General features: G+C 27.9%; 1 protein-coding gene across 1 annotated transcript in view; it reads left to right on the top strand.

Moving 5' to 3' along the window:
* LOC136986557 (deubiquitinating protein VCPIP1-like) overlaps positions 1 to 22,838 on the top strand; it is a 67,589-nt gene that overhangs the window by 42,966 nt on the left and 1,785 nt on the right. The window contains exons 7-15 of the mRNA XM_067284123.1: positions 1,929 to 2,013; positions 4,133 to 4,285; positions 7,348 to 7,481; positions 8,217 to 8,380; positions 13,646 to 13,798; positions 14,640 to 14,771; positions 15,417 to 15,654; positions 17,769 to 17,965; positions 18,421 to 18,774. Of these exons, the coding sequence (XP_067140224.1) occupies positions 1,929 to 2,013; positions 4,133 to 4,285; positions 7,348 to 7,481; positions 8,217 to 8,380; positions 13,646 to 13,798; positions 14,640 to 14,771; positions 15,417 to 15,654; positions 17,769 to 17,965; positions 18,421 to 18,774 (1,610 nt within the window). The remainder of the gene's footprint in view (positions 1 to 1,928; positions 2,014 to 4,132; positions 4,286 to 7,347; positions 7,482 to 8,216; positions 8,381 to 13,645; positions 13,799 to 14,639; positions 14,772 to 15,416; positions 15,655 to 17,768; positions 17,966 to 18,420; positions 18,775 to 22,838) is intronic.

The following is a 22,838-nucleotide window of genomic DNA, read 5'->3' as shown; positions in this document are numbered from 1 at the left end:
GGAAACAAGCCAATATTAGTCCTTTACTGTTAATTAATTTGCCTTTAGAAGTGATTTTCTTATTTGATTGTTATTAAATGATAAATATTCTGATCTTATTTATAACTTTAGTTAATGAATGGTTTTAATAATAGGCTTAATGTAATATTTTATATACCAATAATAATATAAATAGCAGATAGAAATAGTGTTTATTTAGATGATATTTGTATTTATTTTTATACGTAGCCAATGAGGATTATAAAATTTTATTTTAATCTATAAATATCTCTTTGTATAAATCCATGCAAATTATATTTGCAAGTATTTAGTACAAATAGTAGTAGTACAAGTAGTAATGCAAATATTAATATTTTAAATGTTTGTAATTGCAATATCAAAAAATTTGAATATAGACTGAAAGAACTGAAAACATTAGTGAAATATATTTTAATTAATACAATATAATTTTTGAAAGAGGCATTTTTTTTCCTGCTTGGACTAAGATTTATTAAATGGTAAATTAATTTATGATAGTTTCAGAGTAAAGCATGCTTGTAACTAGCAATTCATGTCATCTGCATTTATGCATACTATTAGATGTTTTTGTGAATAAGCTCTGGCTTAGTTATAGAAACTAAGCAACTTGATATTAAATGTCTGTGTTCCTTCAGACTTTGTTTTGGAAATAATAAAAATTACATCATTCATTATCAGAAAAATCATTGTGCAAACATTTTGGTATGGAAATGGTTAAACCAGAATATGTGCATAATAAGTGTACTACTACTTAATTAAATGCTTAATTTGTCCTTCCATCAAATAAATAAAAAACTTTTTTACTAAAATATTGTGTAACTCTTTAGTTAAATGATTAACTGAAAAGTAAATATATTGGAATAAATATTTGATATGTCTAATTTAATTTAAATGGCACACAAAAATTGTTTAGTTTTTATAATGTAAATTATCATGGCAAAATTATGATATGCTTTATAATGTAAGAGTACATTAAATATTTAATTTATGATATTGCACTTATTTTTCAATACATTTAAATTAGAGTGGTAATGCTTTAAAGAAAAAGTTTATTAGCATGATGGAAGAGGGTATCAATTATTTAAATAAAAAAGTAAAGAAATATCCAGGCTCATTACGCAAGGCAGATTTCAGAATTATGAGAAACATTAATTGATTTCCTTTCTGAATTTTTTTTATTTTTAATATTTATTATAACACAAATATTTATTCTAATTTTAATAAATTTCAAAATTATTCAGTTAGTGTTTTGTAGGTTTTGCTTTAAATTAAAAAACTTTTAATTATCTTTAATAGAGATTATAGCAGATGATCAAATGAAAAGTTTCACTATGTTAAGTTTAGATACTGGTTTTTGGTAATGGTCAAGTAGTTCTGTTCTCTGAACACTGGTAGTTTGGTCATGCATTCATGCCTCACCAGGACAGGCTGGCCACGTGGAGTTTTCTGGGTTTTCTCCCTATCTTTAATGCGTAAATAGGGACCAGTTCCCCTTAAAGTACAACACTTAGGCGATCTGAATTGGGGGAGATACCTTCCAGAATAACTGGAAGGCATCCTCCCAATTCAGATCATCCAAATGTTGCATTGCTGTAACAAACAAACAGTTTTTGGTGACTTGGTCATGTTATGAATTGGTTATGCTTTTACTGCCCTGCTACATGTTATGAGAAATACTTAAATGTTTAACATTTGTATAGTATAAATTCAAGGAATAACATTTTAAAATATCTTGCATAAATTGTCGAGTTTATTTTTTACATGTATTTTGTTTGTTCATCCTGTGTTACTGAGAGAGATTAATAGCATATAGTTCATTAATGATAATTAATGTAATTATTAACTTTATTTTTTAATAAACAGTAGAGTGCTAGTTAGTTATTTATTTGATAAAATTTTTTTGTTTTTAGGTATTGTTTGTCGCTATGATCAAGAGAAAGATGAACTAGTTCCAGAAACTCCCTTAACTTTAGATAAATGTTTATGGTGTCATGGGTAAGTTAAAACTACAATAAATTAAAATTTTCAGAATTGAAATGCTAATATTTAAAATTTTATACTGTAATTTTATAAAGAATAGATGGATTAAGAAAAGTTTGATTAATATCCTTAACACTTAGACTTACTTTTATACTCTAAAGCAGCGGTTCTTAACCTTTTTAGTGGTCAGCACCCCCTTGAATATGAAAATAAGCTCTTGCACCCCCTTAAAAAATGTGTATATATTTTTATTTAAGAAAAAAACATTTATTGCATAAACAAATGCTGTGTTTATTTACAATATACAGTCAACTACGCATAAGTCTACACCTGGATAACTCGTCACTCGTCAGTTACATAGTAAATATTTTGTGGTCACGGCCGACTTACATAGGCATTAATGTTGTTAACCTTAAAAAACTCTGTTTACTTGACATCGTTTAACTCGTCACCACTGGATAAATCAACATACTTTTTCTGTTTCACGCTTTTTAGAATTCTGATAAGTCTACTCCTCCCCTGAAAAATGAGTTCACACCATACAGCTTATTGTACAGTGTGAACTCATTTTTTCAGGAGGGGAGTCAACTTATCAGACGTCAAAAAAGTGTGAAACAGAAAAAGTATGTTGATTTATCCAGTGGTGACGAATTAAACGATGTTGAGTAAACTGAGTTTTTTAACATTAATAACATTATTGCCTATGTAAGTTGGCCGGGACCACAGAAAATTGACTAATTAACCTACGGTGACGAGTTATCTGGGTGTCAACTGTATATTACTATATAACATAAAAAGCAATATTTAAATTTTAATGGCTAGGTTGTTGTTGTTTATTCATAATAATTCTATTAAAATGAAGCTCTTTTTTGAAAGAGCCATGTGTAAGTCATCAGATGCATTTAAGTGATTTCTGGCTTTTGTTTTGATGTGCAAAAGTGCTGAAAATCCCATTTCACAATAGTAGGTGGTGGCAAATGGTAAAAGTGTCTCTAGTGCTGCTTTTGCCAGTTGTGGATAAGCTTCTAACTGTTTACACCAGAACTGTTCTAAGTCTAGTTTTTCAAATTCCATTTCCATACGTGCATCAGCTACTTTTTTTTTTAATTTTTGAAATGTCTCTCGCACCCCTGAGGGTGCACGCACCCCAGATTAAGAGCCATTGCTCTAAAGAATATATAAATAATTAATATGATAATGTATTAGGTTACAGAAAATCTATTGTTTATTAAGCTTTTTTATACAATGAAAAGAGAATCTGTTTTCTATTATATTACCAAATATTTTGAGCAGAGAATTGCTTTAATTTATAAATATAAAAATATATAAATACTTGGAAGATCATAATGTAATTTAAATAATTTGATATTCTGTTTGCAGACTAGCAAATTTTTTCATGTTAATTCAGACAATCTATTGCTCTTCCTGAGCAATAGATTGTCAAACTGAAGCAGAATTGTACACTTTTTCTATATGTACAAATGTTAAATAGTAATAACATATATCAAGAAATGAAAATTTCTCTTCAAATTTTAAGTACATTAAATTTTTGATTTCATTAAATTAAAGACAGTTTTGTTTTATGTCTGGAATTATTGTAGAATTATTTTCAGGGAAGCATACTTAGGACAGATGTAGCTATGAATTAAAATAATTTCTCTTTATTTCTGCAGTTTTTGATAGATAACAATTGTTCTATCCAAAACAATTAGCATAATATTTTATGTTTCATAAACTCATAAACTGAAATTTTAAAAGAGCAGCATTTAATTTAAGAATAATAATAACTAAAAAAATTAATAATTGTGTATTTATCACAATCTTTACTTATGAGAATTGTATTGTGATTTAATACAGTTATCATAAGTGAAGATAAGAAATTATATTTCTTAACAGAAATGTTTTTTTTTAAATATTTTCTGTTATTTTATATTAAATGTAAGAAAATTTTATTATTCCACATTTTATATAAAAAGTGGAATAAAGTAAAATAAAATAAGTGGAGTAAGTAATCTTAAGTAAAACTCTTATTATAATTAAAAATTTATAATTGTTGTTTATCTATGTTATCTATGTAGAATAAACTTTTAATTGAAATGAAAAAAGTAATAATAGGAACTTATTTTTCTGTTAGTCAACTACTAAGGCTTGTCAATAAAGATGGCTCTATACAATACAAAAATGGTGATAGAACTAAAACACCCAGAAGTTCAACAAAACATTCAAATTGTAGTTGTGGTTACAAGCATTATTGGAATGGAAAAGAATATGATAGCATACCCCAACAGTAAGTTTTGAAAAATTTATGTTTCATGTATTGTACATTTAATTTATTTTTTAAAACTAAACTCTATAATTTTAAGCTAAATTAAATTTAATAATAAAATAATTAGATTTATAAGATGAAATAAATTCAAAACTATTTTGAAAAATTCCTTATTGCATTTTATTCATTTTTTAGCAGATATGTCTGAAAGAGATAGAATTTTAACACATAACAGTGAAATTCATGTTTTACTGCTGTCTACTGTATGAATTTCTCTGAAGTAAAATTTTGAAAACGAGGAAAAAATACATGATAGTCAGTTGTTCCCTAATTAATAAATTGATTATATGTAATTTCAATACTATAGTTATAATCAGTTAAACTAATTTTTTATTTAAACACAAAAAGTACTCTTCTTGTGATAAATTTATTATTAAGAAATAATAGTTTGTTTTATTTTTTGTAATAACAAAGAAAGTATATATTACACATTATATTCAAATATGTATATTATCTATCATGCATAAATATTTTAAAATGAAATTACAATAATGAATAATTTATTCATTTAAATTTTCATAAGTGTAATTTGACTAGTCTAATATTTCTGCAAAAATTTCTTATAAATATCTTTTTATTACATTCAGTAATTTTATCAAAATTATGAGTTATAAAAAAAATAATAAAAATTATTGAGAGAAAATTGGTACTACTATTAACAAAAATTTGAAAAATAATATGAAAGATTAATTACAATTTATAATAATTATTGATAATTTTCAAAATATTTACTATACAATATTATTAAAATTTCCTTCTTTTAATTATCCTATATAAATATTATACTTGCTTCTTTTGTTTTTTGGGACTTGGTTTTTTTTAAAAAAACCATCATCAAAACATCATTCATATGAATTTAAAGGTGAGAATAATACAACATATTGACATACTATCAATTTTGTGAACATCTCAATAAATGTATTTTCTACAAAAATAATAGAATAAAATCTAATTTTGATAGAAATTTAATTGAATCTATATTATTTAAAACATGAATTATATATAATCAGTTGTTGATATAGTAGTAACTGAAACTGGTATACAGTAGTGTCAATTATCCGAATGCTGATCAACCGAAATGTCAATTAGCCGAAAGCTTTCCATTCAGACTGTGTCATGCTGAATTAAACGTTTTTGATACTAGATTAACTTCTAAAGTATAATTTTTTTTGTTTTATATTTTTCAATATATTTATTTTGTTTGTATAAAATAAAGAAATAATTTTTAATGATACAATAGCAAAAATTCAATGCAAAGTGACACACAATGGAGAAAAATTTAAACATGGGATATATTAATATGCTATTATTGGAATATACTATATTAATAATGTATTTTTTCATACATAATTGCTTATCCGAAAAATCGATTTTCTGAACAACCCCAGTCCCCAATTGATTCAGATAATTGACACACTACTGTAGTGAAAAAATATTTTTGAGGTCAAACATTTGATCACACACATTAATAGCATGGAACAAAAACTAAATGTTGAATGCAATACTGTAATGGGCAATAAATATACTCTAAATAAGAATAATTGTTAAATTTATATATGTTTAACTATAATTTGGATTTGCATCATTAGCAATCCCAAAAATGAAACACTTTTGCTCAGGATTAGTTAAATTTTATAAATAGGTTAAAGTGAATTACTTAATTAAAGAAATACATGTTAATTTTACATGAAGATCTTTATAAATATCAATATGATTTTAAATCCTTTGAATGTGGTTGCTCCTTGTGGCCATGAATCCATAAATTGCATAAATTGAATAGTTTATGCATTGAATAAAAATCAAGTTTTTGCAAATAAAAAGTTGTCATTAATGTTTAGAAAAACTTGACTCTTGGAACAATGTGTACATGTGTATGTATAATTGAATTAGATTATAGAATAATGCAATCCATAGTTTTGATTATTGAATTTATATGTTTGCTAATAAACATAATTATATTTGCAGTTGTTTTAGTAAAGGATTAAAACTCTGAATACATCTGAATTTCATTTTGTATATTTTTTATTTGATCTACGTTAAATTATTATAAAATTTAAAATATAAAAAAAAAAAGATTGTTAATCTACACATTTCACCATGGTTTGAGCAAATGTAATGAAAGACCATCCTCTCATCCAGGATGAAATCTACATTTGGTCTAATTAATTTCAATCTCTGTCACAATAGGCTCCCCTTATCTGATCAGTGAATTGATGACATTTGAGTAGGAAAATTATTTAATACAAACTTATTAGTGAGCATAAAGTATGTTTTTAGGGATTTTGATGGGGCAAAGTTTAAATATTTGGTCCATTTTTTGTGAAATTTCATTGGTTGACTGACTACTGTTTCTTAGTAAGCTGTGAATGGTATGTTAGAGTTAACAATAAAAATAATTTGGATGATTTGAATGAAGTCAACAGCTATTTTCTGTTGAAAAACATCAATTCCTATCTACCTGACCAATGAAGTTGTGCCATTCCATACCATCTGAGTATCACATTCTTAGCAAGAATAAAACATGTACTTGGGAATCTTCCAGGCAGTGCCAAGCAAAATTCTTTGGTCTATTTGCCTCAAAATTCTTTGGTCTATTTGCCTCAAATCTGATTATTCATTTGTTTTATATTTGTTAAATTAATTTAAACAAGATAAACCAAATTTATCTTTTTCAAAGTAGATTTTTTATTCTATTTTGTTAATTTTCTTTTTCTTATAATTTATTTAACATTTCATGATAAACATGACAATGGTAGGCTAAAATAACCAATCTTAATATGATTATTATTTTAATGTTTGTTGTTCTCACTCTTTGCTCTGGTAGTTCCAGACATATCATCTAGTTTTATATAAAATTTAAATTGTTGAATATCATAAAAAAGTTTGAGTGATTTAAATGAATTTGAATAATACAAACTTCATAAATTCATATAAATAAAATTTTTGCAATTATTTAGTAAAAAGTAATAATTCTGATTTAATGTAAATTTTAATAAAGAAATTACTTTTTATAAAATTTTTAGACTTCCTATAATATTAGAATGGAACGATAAAGTCATACATGAGATTGTAACTTGGTTTCAATATGAAAGTGATCCAGCATTAAATAGTAACGTATATGATGTAGCTGCGGAAGTGGTACAGAAACATTTTCCAGGTAAATTTATTTATGAGTTTATTGAATTGTCATCTTTTTGCATGTGAATTTATTGAAATAGAATATTTTTTACATATATAAAATTTCAATAAAACTTTTAAAAATAAATACAATTTAATGTTTGTTTATGATAGCAATATATCATACATTCTCTTTCGTATTAGCTTCTTTTAATGAAAACAGATATATTCACTCCATCTCTAAAATTATGAGGCAAAATTTCTGAAATTATTAGAATTTGTATAGCTGTTGAAATAGCCATTATGTTGTAATAATCAACAGATTACAAATTTTAATATAAATTGAAAATTGTTTATATTTACAATCATGGCCAGAATCAAAAGTGGCAAAAAGTTTTGATACTTTTGAAATTTTTGCCACTGAAAATATGTTTAAAAGTGTGAATTTGATATTCCAAGAAGCGAGTTAAAAATATCAAAAAATTGTGTGAAAGACAAATGTCTAAAAGTTGAGAATCATTTGTATTTGTAATTATAAATTAATTTTTTTAAACTTAAGTTTTTAAAATAGCATTTAAATATTTCTAAAAATGTATATAGATTTTTTTTTATTGATTTTGAAAAGTATATATGACTTATTAAATAACTATACATAAAATAATATAGTAAAACAAAGTCATCAAAAATAATTTTTAGTTTAATTAAGAAATTTTTTCTATAAACTGAAGAATAACATTTAATATGTTTAAATATTAATCAATAAAATATTATTTAGGAGCTTTTGGAAGTGAGAGGTTAATTCAAAGGGTTGTACATCAAATTCTTGAACAAACTAAAGAACAAACAGATGATGTAACTGCTGCTCAGAATCCAGTACCATATGAACAGTCATCACCATCTGCATCTATTCCACAAAAAATGATTATTTGTGGTACTAAAGTAAGCTTTTTTGTTTAATTATTTGTAATGTTTTTAATTACAGTAGAATCCCAATTATTCAAGCTTCAATTAATTTAGGTTTCATATTATCCAAGGCAAACCTATAAGTGTGGATATATTACTTTTAATTTCACTGTAATTTATAAAAAAAAAAAAAAGCTTAAAACAACATGTATTACAAAATGATTTCTTTCTGTTAACTTTTATTATTTAACTTCAATATGAGACAAATCATTCATAATAAAATGTTACTACAATAATACACATTTTTACCTTAAATAATCAGGGTTCTACTGTATATTTATTTATTTTTTATTATTAAAATATTATTTCTTGATTAAATTTTTATGTACATTGCTGTAATGTAATGCAGTTAATTTGTTATGAATTTTGTTAGAAAGAAACAGTTATGAAATATAAAGAGTATTTAGTACAATCATCATATATTTTACAAGCTTTAAAACTGTAATCATATATATGTAATATTAACTTTATTACTTAATATGAGACTTAATCTTAAAATAAAATATATTAAAATAATAATTATATGAGCAATTATTTATTGTGACATCGTCACAATTTCAGGTTGCAATTTTTAATTTATTTAAAATATATACTCCCAATTTTGGTAGTGCCTTGCCCCCACACATCATACTTTTCCTGTTAATCATAGATGACTGGCATAGCTATCTAACTCTGTTCAGAAGAAATTGAAATAACATGACTTCTAATCCAAACTGTAAGTTCATATATAGTTAATTGGAGCCTCCTGCCTCTAAGCTTTCCATATCTGGTCTCAACTTTCATCTATCTAACTCTATTCTTGAGATTAAGGAAGGACAGACAAATGCCAATGGGATTTGATAGGTGTGCAGTTTGAAAATTGCATCCCAAAAAGCTTTGAAATCTTCCAATGTACAATAATACTCATTTACCTGAGGTATTCCATGCCAAGTTGCATCCACTGTGGCACATGTCATCTACAGTATGTGCAGTGGTCCCTGTTGCATCTACCATCAAATGAGGTCCCATAAGAGGGAGAGAGATCCAGCAAGGCTATTGACTGTTGAAAGGATGTGGATTCTGTTCAGGCTGGTGAGAGTTTACTGTGTGACATGTGGTTGAGCAATGTCTTGCTGGAATACCATGTCATGTGTGATTGAATTGTAGTGCCAGTGGCCAAACCACAAAACCCACAATTCATGTTACATACTGGTCTGCTGTCAGATTACTAGAAATGTGCATCAGGGCTATCTGCTGATAAAACATGATGCCTTCCCAAACCATGATGACAGTGTGACACTCAGTGAAAAAAGCTGGCACGTAGTTTTTCCTTTGATACCACCACACCCATCCATGACCGTCATTCCTCTACAGACAAGCAGAATTCACCTGTAAACATTACCCGATGCCATTCAGTGGTCCAGTTGCAATGACGATGACATCATGCCAGGCTTTCATCCCTGTGTCGAACGGTTAATAGCACCCCCATGAAGTAGGGTTGCCTTTCGTGCATCCCTACTTCATGCCACCTACTATGAATGGTTTTGGTGGACACAGATGCACCTGTTGACAGTGACAGACAGCTTCAGATGTCAGATGTCATGGTAAATGGGTCCCTGTAGGACAGCTTCTTAAACTATGATTTTAATGCAAAATATTGAAAATAATTTGCGAGAGTTTGAAAATGGCACGCTTTGTGCCGTAGGTTTCGTGAGTTGCGCTTTGTGTCACTTCTGATGCAGCGAGACAACGATTCAGCAACACTGATTGTAGTGTGAACTAGTGTAGTGTTGTCGCTTTTCAGTGTATTTAGTTGTCTCTGTTCCATTGTAACACAAGAGTGAACTGTGGTAGTACACCATTATTGTTTTTGCAAATTTGTATATATCTTCAATATATATGTATATTTTCCTTTTCTTCTTTGTTCTTGTTCTCTTTGTTTTTAACTTCCTAGAAACTTCTTCCAAGTGTGGGTGGTGAGTAACTGTGTTAGAGGACAAAACATAAGACATGTGAGACCATTTTTGGCTGGGACGTTGGAGAGTGGTGGAGTTGTCCAGGTCGTTTTGTTGTCATCAATTATCTTGGGTACCCATTCTTGACTAGTACTAGATATCTATCTGTCCTATTTGTCTATCCTTTCCTTATTTCCCTTTTAGTATAAGTAGTCAGTAATTTTAGTTTTTAGCTATAGTTTTTCCTTGTGTCGAGAACTAACAGTTCTGCCTTTTGTACTTGTTGCTTTGATTGTACTTGAGTACTAATGAGGGGTGTCGGAATCTGTTAGAATCCTGTAAAGTGAATAACCATGGGTGAAAATAAAGGTAGCATTTTATTTGTAATTTTGCCTATATCTTTGTTATATCACGCTCACCACATGCTTATCACTACAGAACCTCGCTAGAATAATATAATTTTTTATTTATTCAGTAATTAATTATTAAATGGAATATGTTATTTTTATGTATTTATTGATCTTTTTAGGATTAAAATCATTTTGGCCATGGATAAATGGCTGAACTTAAGTAAGAAAGGTAATGATGCAGAAGACAATGCTACAAAGTTTCCTCAAGCAGGACTCATTATATTTTCTTTTTCATACATTGTCAATAATGAGTCTTTTCTTCAATTTGGCTTTACATTGAAAAATCATAATGGTAATGAACAACCTCTTTGTTTGATCTGCAATGAATTATTAGCTACAGAGAGTATGAAACCATCGAAATTAAAAAGACATCTTGAATCAAAGCATACTTCATATGCCAATAAACCAAAAGAATATTTTGAAAGATTGTTAAAATCTTTAAATAAAGATATAAAATCTTTTGAAGACTTTATGACCGTTAATGAAAAATATTTACTCGCGTCATATGAAGTTTCATACTGTATTGCTAAAAATAAAAAGCCTTTCACCATTGGAGAAGATCTTGTATTACCTGCTGCTATTAAAATGGTACAAATACCACATGGAAGTAAATATGGCAATGATATTCAAAAAATTCTTTTGTCAAACGACACTGTCGCGAATAGAATTTCTGAAATAAACAAGGATCAATTAGGGCAGCTTGTTACAAGAATTAAAGAAAGCCCAAAATTTTCAATTCAGTTGGTTGAAACAACTGATATTACCAAATTAGCTCAGTTGTTAGTATATGTCAGATATGTTTATAAAGAAAATGTTATTTTGTCGTCCTTTGAAAGACCATACTAGAGGGAAAGATATATATTGTAAAGTTAACGAATTTTTAAAAAGTGAAGAGTTAGAATGGAAAAATTGCTGTGGAGTATGCACAGATGGCGCAAAAGCGATGACAGGCCAAAATATTGGTTTTAAACCATTTTTTCAAGCTGCTCATTATGATCATATAATTTTTACTCACTGTCTTATTCATCGGGAGGCTCTTGCAGCAAAAAAATTAGCACCAGAATTGAACGATGTGCATCAAGATGCTGTTAAGATTATAAATTTTATTAAGAGCCATGCCCTTAACAGCCACTTATTTTCAAATCTCTGTAAGGATACGGATTCCCACTACACAAATTTATTATTACATGTAGAAGTAAGATGGATATCAAGAGGTCAAAGCTTAAGAAGATTATTGTTATTAAAGGATGAAATCGAAATATTTTTAACTGAACAAAAATGTGACCTTGCTACTTTTTTCAAAATGACCTATGGCTATCCAAGTTGTGTTATCTGTCAGATATTTTTGAGAAATTAAATGATCTTAACTTGTCTCTTCGAGGAAAAAATTGCAATATATTTAGTTCAAATGATAAAATTGAAAGTTTTATTAAAAAGATCAAAATTTGGCAAAGTAGGGTAGAAAAGAATTCCTTCCAAATGTTTTCAAGTATCAACAATTTTATATCCGAGAAAAATCATTGTAAAACTTTTATCGCAAAAATTATTATAGGTCACTTAAAAGTGCTAGAAACACAGTTTCGTAAATATTTTATATCAGATATTGATTTTAAAAGGTTATCTTGGATTCAAAAACAATTTTTGATTGGCTTGGGTGAGATTGATCACTTGCCATATAAAGCTCAAGAAGAATTTGCTGAGCTTTCGAGTGACTCAAACTTAAAACTAGATTTTTCAAAAAAGCCCTTGACTGAATTCTGGATCAGAACTAGAACCGAATTTCCTGAAATCTCTAATATGGCATTAAATGTTCTTCTGCCATTCAACACCACATATTTATATGAAATTACTTTTTCAGCTTTAACATATATCAAATCTCAAAATCCTTCATTGCTAAAAAATGTTGAAGAGACTTTAAGTTCAGCAGTGTCAAACATTGCACCAAGATTTAGTTTGTTGTGCAGTAAAAAGCACGCACATCTGTCTCATTAAAAAACAATTTTCCTTTAATTTTTGTTTATGGCTGCACTCAAATATATTCGAACGAACTAAGATGGCCAAAATGCCCGGGCTCAAATATATACCAGCGACAATATATTTTGCCCAATATTCTTTTTTATTTATGTTATTGCAAAAAAATGCAGTTTTGATGAAAAATAGGGTATATAATTTTTGTAACTATAATATATTTTTGTATGTTTTTAAACAAATTCTAAAACTATATTTTTTCATGTGTATATATATTGTTACCTAATCAGTAAATCATCACAAAATATTTATATATCTTTATTTTATATACATATATATATTTTGGGAGGTTGTGAAAATATCACAATCATAAATGGGGTTGTGAATAAAAAAAGTTTAAGAAGCCCTGCTATAGGACATTCAATGAATTTGCCAGGCTGTGCACTGTTGTGATCCATTCCCTCTTTGGTGTGTTCATAGATGTTCCTGCATCTGTCGTGTCACACATTGCTGGATGGTGACACGATGGACTGGTGGTATTCAGCCACTACAAACCATTATCGATAGCATTTACTGCCTGAGCTGGCTGCTGGTCTTTATAGCCCAAAACTAGGTACCACATGACTTGATGTGTATGCAAACTTAATCATTTGCATATCTCTGTCGCCTCTACTGGTCCTGCAATTTGCATGTGACTATGTGCATTTCTTCATGGTGTTGTAATTTCACTTTTGAGGAGTGTATAAACAATATAACATATATGGCTTATAAATGAAAAATAATTAATTTAAAAAATTTTTATCCTTTAGTAATTTCAAAATAAAAATTACTTTGCTTATGTTTATATTTAAACATAATAAATAGCTGTTTAAAAATGGAACAATTATGTGCTTTCAAAAATTTTTAAATTTTATTTTGTCTACGAATAGATATTACATAAAGAAGAATTAGGTGCAAGTGAAACTGAAAGGCAAATTATGCATCGTATGGAACAGTTATCCTCTACAACTCAGAAGAAAAGATCATCTGAAAAGAGTGAACATGATCTTGATGAAATTTCACCCAAAACTAGTCCAGCCAAAGTAGGTTAAATTTCAATGAATATAATTTCTTAAATTTAATTTTTCACAAAAAAAAATAATAATATAGAAAACTATGTGCAAAAAAATGAATTCATTTTTTTGTATAAAAAATTATGCAGAATATTATTAGATGAGATGTCTGATGAGTTATTTTAAAAATTTATAGTAAAAACTCAATATTTTAGAATAGTAATTAAAGAAACAATTTTAAGAAATGAGTACTTGGACATAATTGAGTAATTTTATTCCAGTTAATGAAATAAAGAATTATGTGAATTCTTTACTAATTATAAATCTGACTTATCATAGATGCAGATAACAAATATAAAATTATATTGTAAAATAAAAATTGTTTTTGAATTTAGGAAATATTGATTTTATTTTTTATGCTTAAAATTTGTTACATGGAAGATGAAACTTTTGAAAAAAATCAGTAATATTACAGTTTATATTGAAATATAACATAATTTTACTAATTTGATACAATTTTTGCTAATTTTACAACTGGAAATGCACCAGACAAAATAAACAAAATTGTCATTAATATGTTTTATAAAAATTTATTTTTAGTTGTTAAAATAAAAAAATTACTTGCAAGTGGAACTATATTTTACAAAGAGCACTTAATAAGATATTGTATTAACGTTTGTTTAGATGAATTGATTGTGTTTGCTAATAGATTTTCAGTTGTACATCATATTTATAAAACATTCCTTATATCATTTTATCTTAGTATAGTGTTGGATTCAAAGTATGAATTGTGTAAATCTTTTGTACAAATATTTATTTGAACCTAAATTTTAAATAAAATAATTACTTTTTCATTTAATTATATTATCAGAGTGTACCTAGAAGAGATATACCAACTCCTCCTCCTTCTGTTGATACACTATTATGCTCTCCTAGTACTTCTCTTAAAACAAGCTCTCATGGTGCTAAATTTGTGCGTGTTGTAACATCTGATGGACGCCAGGTATGTCATTTGTTTTAATAGACTAGTATTAGTAAAAAGAAGTGTGATAAATTGTAGTGAATGTAGTCCTGTCTGTAAGGATATTTGGGGGTTATTTCAGAATGACGACATTAATATACATCTATGGAAGACTACACTTTACATGAATAATTGCATGATCATATCTGAAAGAAAGGAGTCTCAAAATTAAATATTCTAAATTATAAAGAAATAAAAACACAAAAATAGCAGATGAAATTTTACCTATTATACCACCTGCATTTGAAATTCAGCTATATGGCTGACTCAATTTCAGATGTCTTTGCCTATGCCTTATCAGTCAGTAGCATAACTAGAAAAAAGATGTGATGTGCCTGATGTATCACAAGGAAATTATATTTAAAAAATCATAAAGTAATGAATATTAGCATATTTGTTGCTTTATAAAACTAACAAGAAACTTTTATTTGAAAAATAAAATTTATACTTTAAAGTTATTTCAAAAACAAAAAAAAATTTACTTTTTTAAGGCTTATTTTCATTTTAAATTTTGTATACTTTTCCAAAAGTGTCAAGCTGATTAACATTCTAAAAATATTTTTTTTTAATGGAAATTAGCTTATTCTTTTTTCATCTATAGGTAATACAACTCTTTTAATATTCCAGTCAAAACTAATTTTGGATTCAAACAAAATCACATTTTCAAAATTACAAGAATGGATAAGGCAAGAATTTTTAATTCCACCAGCTCAGCAACGAATAAAATATGGATTTCCTCCTCAAGAACTGCATCCTCCAAGCGATGGACAGAAAGATAAAGGAATTATTTTGTCACATGGAGAGAGAATGATTGTGGAAGTTTTGCCTGAGAACAAAGAACAGAAAAATACAGCACAAAGTACAAGTAAGTATATATGGTCTGTTGTATAAATATAGATCTATTAAATAAATAAATTGTTCCAATTTAAATTATTTTGCTATATCATCTTACATAGAAATCACTACCTGGTACATAATGAAACAACAGCACTTAAATGTAAAACAATAAGACATGTTTTTGTGTATAATTCATTAACTATTTAATAAAAATTTATTGCCATGACAATAAGTATAAACTTGGAAAAATTACAAAAAAATAATTTTCTATGGATGAACTTTAAAAGTGTTCTTCTTTTTAGTCCCTTTGCACACCAGCTGGAAATAACAATTTCACAGCAGAGTTGACCTTTATTTGGAGGCTTATACATTTAATTAAAAAAAAAATTTTTATAAGCTTTTGTGCTGCCACCAGAGGATAAATTGTAATGTTTTGTGTGCGGGGTAGGAGCCTCCAAATAAAGGCAACTTGCTGTGAAATTGTTATTTTCCTGCTGGTGTACAAAGGGACTAAAAAGGAGGAGGAAATTTTAAAGTTCATCCATATGAAATTATTTTTTTGTAATTTTTCCAAATGACTTAACTAATTTTTCTACCATGATTTTAAAAACCAATCTCAATTTGTTGTTAAAACTCATCATCAATGCTGAAGGGGAAGATAATTTTTTAATTAAATGAATTATTATTTAATTGCATTGTAATTTGGTAAAGAATAAAATATATCCTTGCAAATTTTCAATTGTATTACAATTGGTTTGTGAACCAACCAGTCTAAAACTTGAACATCACTTTTAAGAATCATTCAAAAGTTGAATTTTTTGAATATACTGGAGCATTCTCTTTTTGAAAATTGGGTATATTAGTAATTTCTCCCAGTATTGTAATAAATAGATATCTAGCATTCACACTTCTTGTACAAATGTTAGATTAGTTATACTCTCTTGTATAAGTGGTCAAATAATTTAATTAACCACTTGAGAGTGAGATCGACAAAAATGTTCGATTTAATAGAATTATTTCATTATTAAGTGCATTAAAACATGGAGAGATAAATAGTAATGGCTATAAAATTTTATGTAGAACAAAAAAAATCTAATATTAATTTGTCAGAATAAAGAATATATTCTAAATCTGTGTTTATCATATTTAAATAATACAAAGAACCTTTTTGAAACAAAAAACTTAATCAAATCTTTAAGTTTATTATGCGCCATAGATTAAAAAAATTTTAATTCCGATGAACATAATTCAGTAGAAAGTTTTAGCTATTTCTAATTTAATTTTTTTGTTGGCTGAAGCTATATTTAATGAGTTTTATTTATTTTATATAAATAAATTATATTCACTGAAGAGTTAATACATTAGCCTTTATATAATCATGATTACAATAAGAAATGTTATTAAAATTAGCAGAACTCAAAACATACAATACATTGATAATTACAGTAAGAGAAGTTTTCATAAAGATAAAAATTGTAAATAAGTCTTTTCATGCTAGCAGACGTAATATGAAATTATTATTAGTTGTTATTGGTTTCAACTAGTGCTTTAAGTTAATAATTTTAATTGTTATTTACTCTCATTAACTAGTGGTTTTTGTTAAGTTGATGGCAGACAAACAATACTCGTTTAAAATTATTATTAATTAATAAATAATTCAAAGTGTATAATTTGAAGACTAATTTTAATTGCATTAATGTAACCTTTCTGGTTTCATTTACTAACATTAAAATCTCCTCTAATTATATTTACCCTGTTTAATGTTTTTATTTTAAGTGAGTCCCAGTCTACTGAATTTAAATTATTAAATTAACTACAGGTATGCCTCACTTTACAACTGAGTTCCGTTCCAACAACATAGTCGTTAAGTGAGGAGCTTGCACTGGGAATATAGGATCGTTGTAAAATTAATAAAAATTATGCAACAAACTTCAAATTTATTCATAAAAAGACTATTATAGTACGCTTAGTGCAAATGTCACCTTTTGCCACTGACAGACACTCAAGCTGAGAAAGGGGATTCCCCGAATTACAGGTCGAAACTCGATTGGTCATAAGTGCGAGTGGTCGTTAAGCGAGGAATACCTGTATTTTATGTTATATATATATATATAAAATATAGCATTGTTATTTAATTTATAGGTAATAGTCAAGATCCTTTAGATTCTGCATTACTTTCATTGTTAATAACTGCTAATATTTCTGGAAGTACAGTTTGGGAATTTGTTCAGAAACATCCTCATTTTTTTGATTCGGGTGGACTCTTTTATCGTCAGGCCGAACGGGATTTAGGTTTATCAGATGGAAAGCATTGTCATTTACCACTTCTTCCAAATAAGGTAAATTAATTATTATATAACACCATCCCAAGATGATTTTTCATTGTATTGACTAAAATAACATATTTATATAATATTTTTATTATAATTATTATGTTATTTTTAAAAATAAATTAGGACATAGTATTATATAAATAATAGGGTTGTCTTGATTATCCAGCTAAATGGAAATGATGGTTTGAATAAGAAAACCATTCAATATATGTAATAGGAGCTGTATTTGAAAATAGCCTGTAAATCCATTTATTAATTTTCATTCCTACACAGTATTAAGAGATCTTATAATTTTTCTATGTAATAAATGTTGTAAAATAATTTTTAAACATCCACAACAAAGTTTAGTAAAAATAAAATGATTTATATATATATATATATATATATATAAACTGCAATACTTTTTGTATTTTATCATTTTTATTTGATGGAAATAAATTTTAATACAATTTAACTTTTAGACTTTCAGGTATAATGCTGCTCAGGACAGATTAGAATTATGTTTAGAACCACATGGACATTTTCCAGTTACAGAAAAGATAGACAGTCTCATTAAAAAGATTGAAACTGAAAAAAAAGGCGGGGATATGTTTAAATCTGTTGCAAGCGGCGTAATAAATGTCGGATCTAAACAAACGACCGTTCCCACAGCTTTTCAAGGTACGGGACATATACTTAGAGCTCCAATTGATGGTTTAGCTGAAAAAGAAGAAGAAAAAATTATAGGAACTAATCTAGAAGATACAGTTGGAGATAATTCTGCACTTACTCTGTTGCCATCCGATAGAACAGATGAGTCAAATACTTCACAAAATGTTAGTATTAACAATTTTTTGTCATTCTTATGAAATTTACATATTTGTAATTGCATGGGACTATTATAATATTGATAAACCAATAATTTATTATTATACTAAACTATCCAGGTTAAAGATTATATTTCCACAGAGAAATTCTATAAATTATACTTTTTTGCATGAAGAAGTCTAGAATCATAATCATTTGAATTGACTCACAAAACACATTCCCAAAATAGATTGACAATAACAGTATCAATAGTAATTACATTCACTACATAAAAATACATCATCTCTACTTACACCTCTTTCATTCTGTTTCTCCATTTCTGTGTCTGAGAATTTGCAGACTATTTGTACAGAACTGTAATATTTGAAAATATTGAGTTCAATATGTATGGCCTTGAAAAAATTTATATTACTATTCACAAGCCCTTTTTAAGATTATTTTGACTAGGATAATGATTTTTTTTTAACCATTTCTCATGTGTACAAAATGCATATTTTCTTCAATGAAACCATCTTAAAATTTTGAATAGAAAAATGTACTTAATGTAACATTTAAATATGAGTAATTATACTACTTTGATTGATTTAATGAAAATTGCAAGAATTTAAATACATGTTAAAATCTCACATGAAATGATCATATGTAAAATTGAGCTCAGAAATGTCAACTTTTTTCATAGCATTGTCAAAATAATTTAAATAGATTTTTTTGGTTATTTATTTTAATTAGGACCAACAATAAAATTTTAATCTAAATAAATTAACAAAATAATTGTGATATATTTTTTTAATGTAAAATATAGGTTCTTCACCTCTGATGTACAGGGGCAAGCCGCTACTAATTTATTTTCCTTTAATAATAGTGTCATGCCTGTCATCTATTCAACTCCTTTCAGGGAAAAAGCTTTGAATTGAAATAATGTAACTTCAGGTTTGCATCAAAAGATCATAATATAATTAATCAGGGCCTCCAACCGCGTTTAGCGATGTGACTAAAATCCATTGACGTGTTTTGGTAGATTTGGTTTAAGTTTCGTCCTACCTTGGATGATGATCGCTTCAATCTCGACAGCACGTCCTTTGCTCATCTGTGAGGATTAATGGAGACACTGATCCTTGCGAAGTGTCTTACTTTATTCGTCATGTTTGCTAGATATATACAGTAGTATCATTCACAATTAAGAAGTATTTACAGTAGGTTAGGTCGGCGCGGAACAAAAATGTCTCGCCTTGACAGCATCTGAGAGCCAAATTTGGTCAGCGTGCCAAAATTGCAGTGGCACCCTCTACCCTACATGCAGTTTCCATATCTGATCTCGTCTTTATCTACCTAACTTCATTTTTGAGATTAAGGAAAGAAAGACGGACGATAGTGGGAATTTATAGGTCTACAGTTTATTCAAATTGCTTCCCAATTAAAAATTACATCTAAATCTGCTAAATAAAAATTTTCATATGTAATCAAATAATGTAATTATGTATTTTTATGCAGTATATTTAGTGCATCATTGGTCAAAAGTTTAAGACAAATTACTAATCTCTCTCTCTGTGTGCCATATCAGAAATCCTGACGTCGGCAAGCACCTGGCACAGGTTAATAAGTGGTTAGTAAGGCACCAAGGTGTATCCTGGAGAAGTTACAACTAGAGTGGTTCCCCGTTGCCTTCTCTGGTGTGCAATGTTATGCAAGGGGAAATTCCTTCCGGGAGGTCTTGTAAGGGAAACTTCTCCATGTTTGCAATACCTGAATAAGGGCCAAAAACCAGAAAAACTCCACGAAATTAAAAAACCAAATTAAAATATAGCTATTAAGTGCTCTGTTATTTTCATGTTAATGTATAAAATGTGATTTTCCTGTATTTTCAAAAATTACATAAAGGCAGAATTTGAGTCCTGAAACAAGACAGATTGAGCCATTAAAAATTTAGAAAATAGTGAATTTTAGCAAAAGTTTGTGTGTGTGAGTAGTGTAACTGGAAAATTCATTAACCCACCATTTCATTAAAGTCTAGACAGTCGCAAAAACGAGCTTATTTACCATAAGCTGCATCGAATGTAAAAAAAAATCAAAATTGCACATCGAGAGACCTGCAAATAAAAATGGCTGATTGTGATATGCTCATCATTGGTCAACACACTATTAGACATAGATTGGAAGAAGCTACAGTGGAACCTCTGTATACGACCTTAATCCGTTCCTGATGTTTGGACTTATACCAAACTAACCTTTCCCATAAGAAGTAATGTAAAAATGATTAATCCGTTCTCATGTAAAAAAAAAACCCTCTTGATATGATATATTAATGGGGTTGTAAAATAATTTAAACACTGAGCACATTAAAAATCTATAACAACTTTAATAAAAAAATAAATTTATTACAGTATATTGTATTATATTATTTAAATCAAACTCTCCTTAATACTAATAATCTGTTTAGAAATTGATTAAACCCCTTTTGCAACGTTAGCAGATTTAATAACGTCTTTATTTTTCACGATTGTCGATATCGTCATTCTCTGAATACGGTATGCAACAGTTAAATCTTGAACACCCATGCCACCTTCATATTTCTCAACACACTTTTTTTCAGTTCCATTGCGATTCTAGTCATTTTTTTAGTTTTCTGTTGCTTTTCATTTGCCTTTTTGCAATTCATGGTTAATAAAAACAATAAAATTTTACTTACAAATGAAAATCAGAAGAAATTTAACAAAGTTATAAACCGTGGGACCACAAACGTCTAGTCTGGTCTAGTACACCGATAGTGCTACTTGTTCATAGATGGCGTGTATAATTGAATTAAGTTGGTATACCAAGCAGGACGTATTCCAAATTGGACGTATACCGAGGTTCCACTGTATTTTTCCCTGTGAAAAATGCAAAGGACACAGCAAAGGAGAGGAATATTATTCTGCCTACCATGAAGTTTGGAGATGGCAATAACAATGTGTGATGATGCTTTTTGCAGCATGAAATTGGCTTTATCCATTATATAAATGGAAATGTGGATTTGTACTGTTGATCCTTAGTACAAAATGTGATGCTTTTCTATGGTGATGATAAATTACTTTTAACATGGAAATTCCAATTGGATAAAAAGTGATTTCAAAAGTTATTAAGTCTGATGATTGTGCAGGCCATTGAAGTATATTTAAATTCCATCAAAACATTATGTAGTGTTGTGAAAATTGCAATTCATGAACAAAAATAAAAATAATGAATTGTTCGAGGCTGTTGGTTCTTTATTCCAAAGGAACATTGTGAATGTTTAGTCGATTCTATGTCAAGAAGATGGATAGCTCTTACAAGAGGTTTTGGTCCTATACTTTTGTCCAGAATATTGATTTTTGTCATATACAGATATAGTGCTGCTGTAAATTTAACATGGCAGCACATTAACTGAAAAATTAAAGATACAAGAAAAATTGCACAGCCATCCTAAATTTTTGGCCTCCACTGTCGATATATAAGTTTTAGACAATCTAGTGAGAATAGTTTTTACAGTCTGTCTATAAGGCATATTACATTTGTAAGCTGTAACCAGTGCATCACACATTGTCATTGACTAGCCTTTGTGAACTATAAATTATTGCATTATCTATTTTGGAAGACAGAATATGTTGCTTTGAATAGTAAAGGGTTATTTATACTTTATTTTTGTAATCTGTCCAATCAGACAATTTAAAGTTATTAGCAGTCTGTATTAGTAATTATATTGACTAGAGCTGCTTGTGTAGATTGACTAAGTAATTAATATACAGTATATCATTGTGTTAACCTTTTGCAGTCTCAAAATTTGAATAAAAATTAAATTTTTTTCAGCAACTGCATATTAGCATATAAATACAAAATATAATTAGAGATGTAATAATCTGTTATACTTTTCACAAAATTTGATTGAAAACTGTTATATATATATATATATTATATAATTAGTCATGTCAAGTAGTGTGTATAATTTATGTGTTTACATATTAAATTATTCATTAGTAGCATAATTCTTTATTGTAAACAATTGAATTATAGAATTATTTGCTCAATTAATTACAGCAATCCAATAAATTTTAAATAT

This window comes from Centruroides vittatus, unplaced genomic scaffold (assembly GCF_030686945.1).
Source record: "Centruroides vittatus isolate TY-2023 unplaced genomic scaffold, ASM3068694v2 scaffold_1152, whole genome shotgun sequence".
Taxonomy (NCBI): Eukaryota; Metazoa; Arthropoda; class Arachnida; order Scorpiones; family Buthidae; genus Centruroides; species Centruroides vittatus.
The sequence above is the reverse complement of the archived record's forward strand: the minus strand, read 5'-3'. Positions and strand labels throughout refer to the sequence as shown.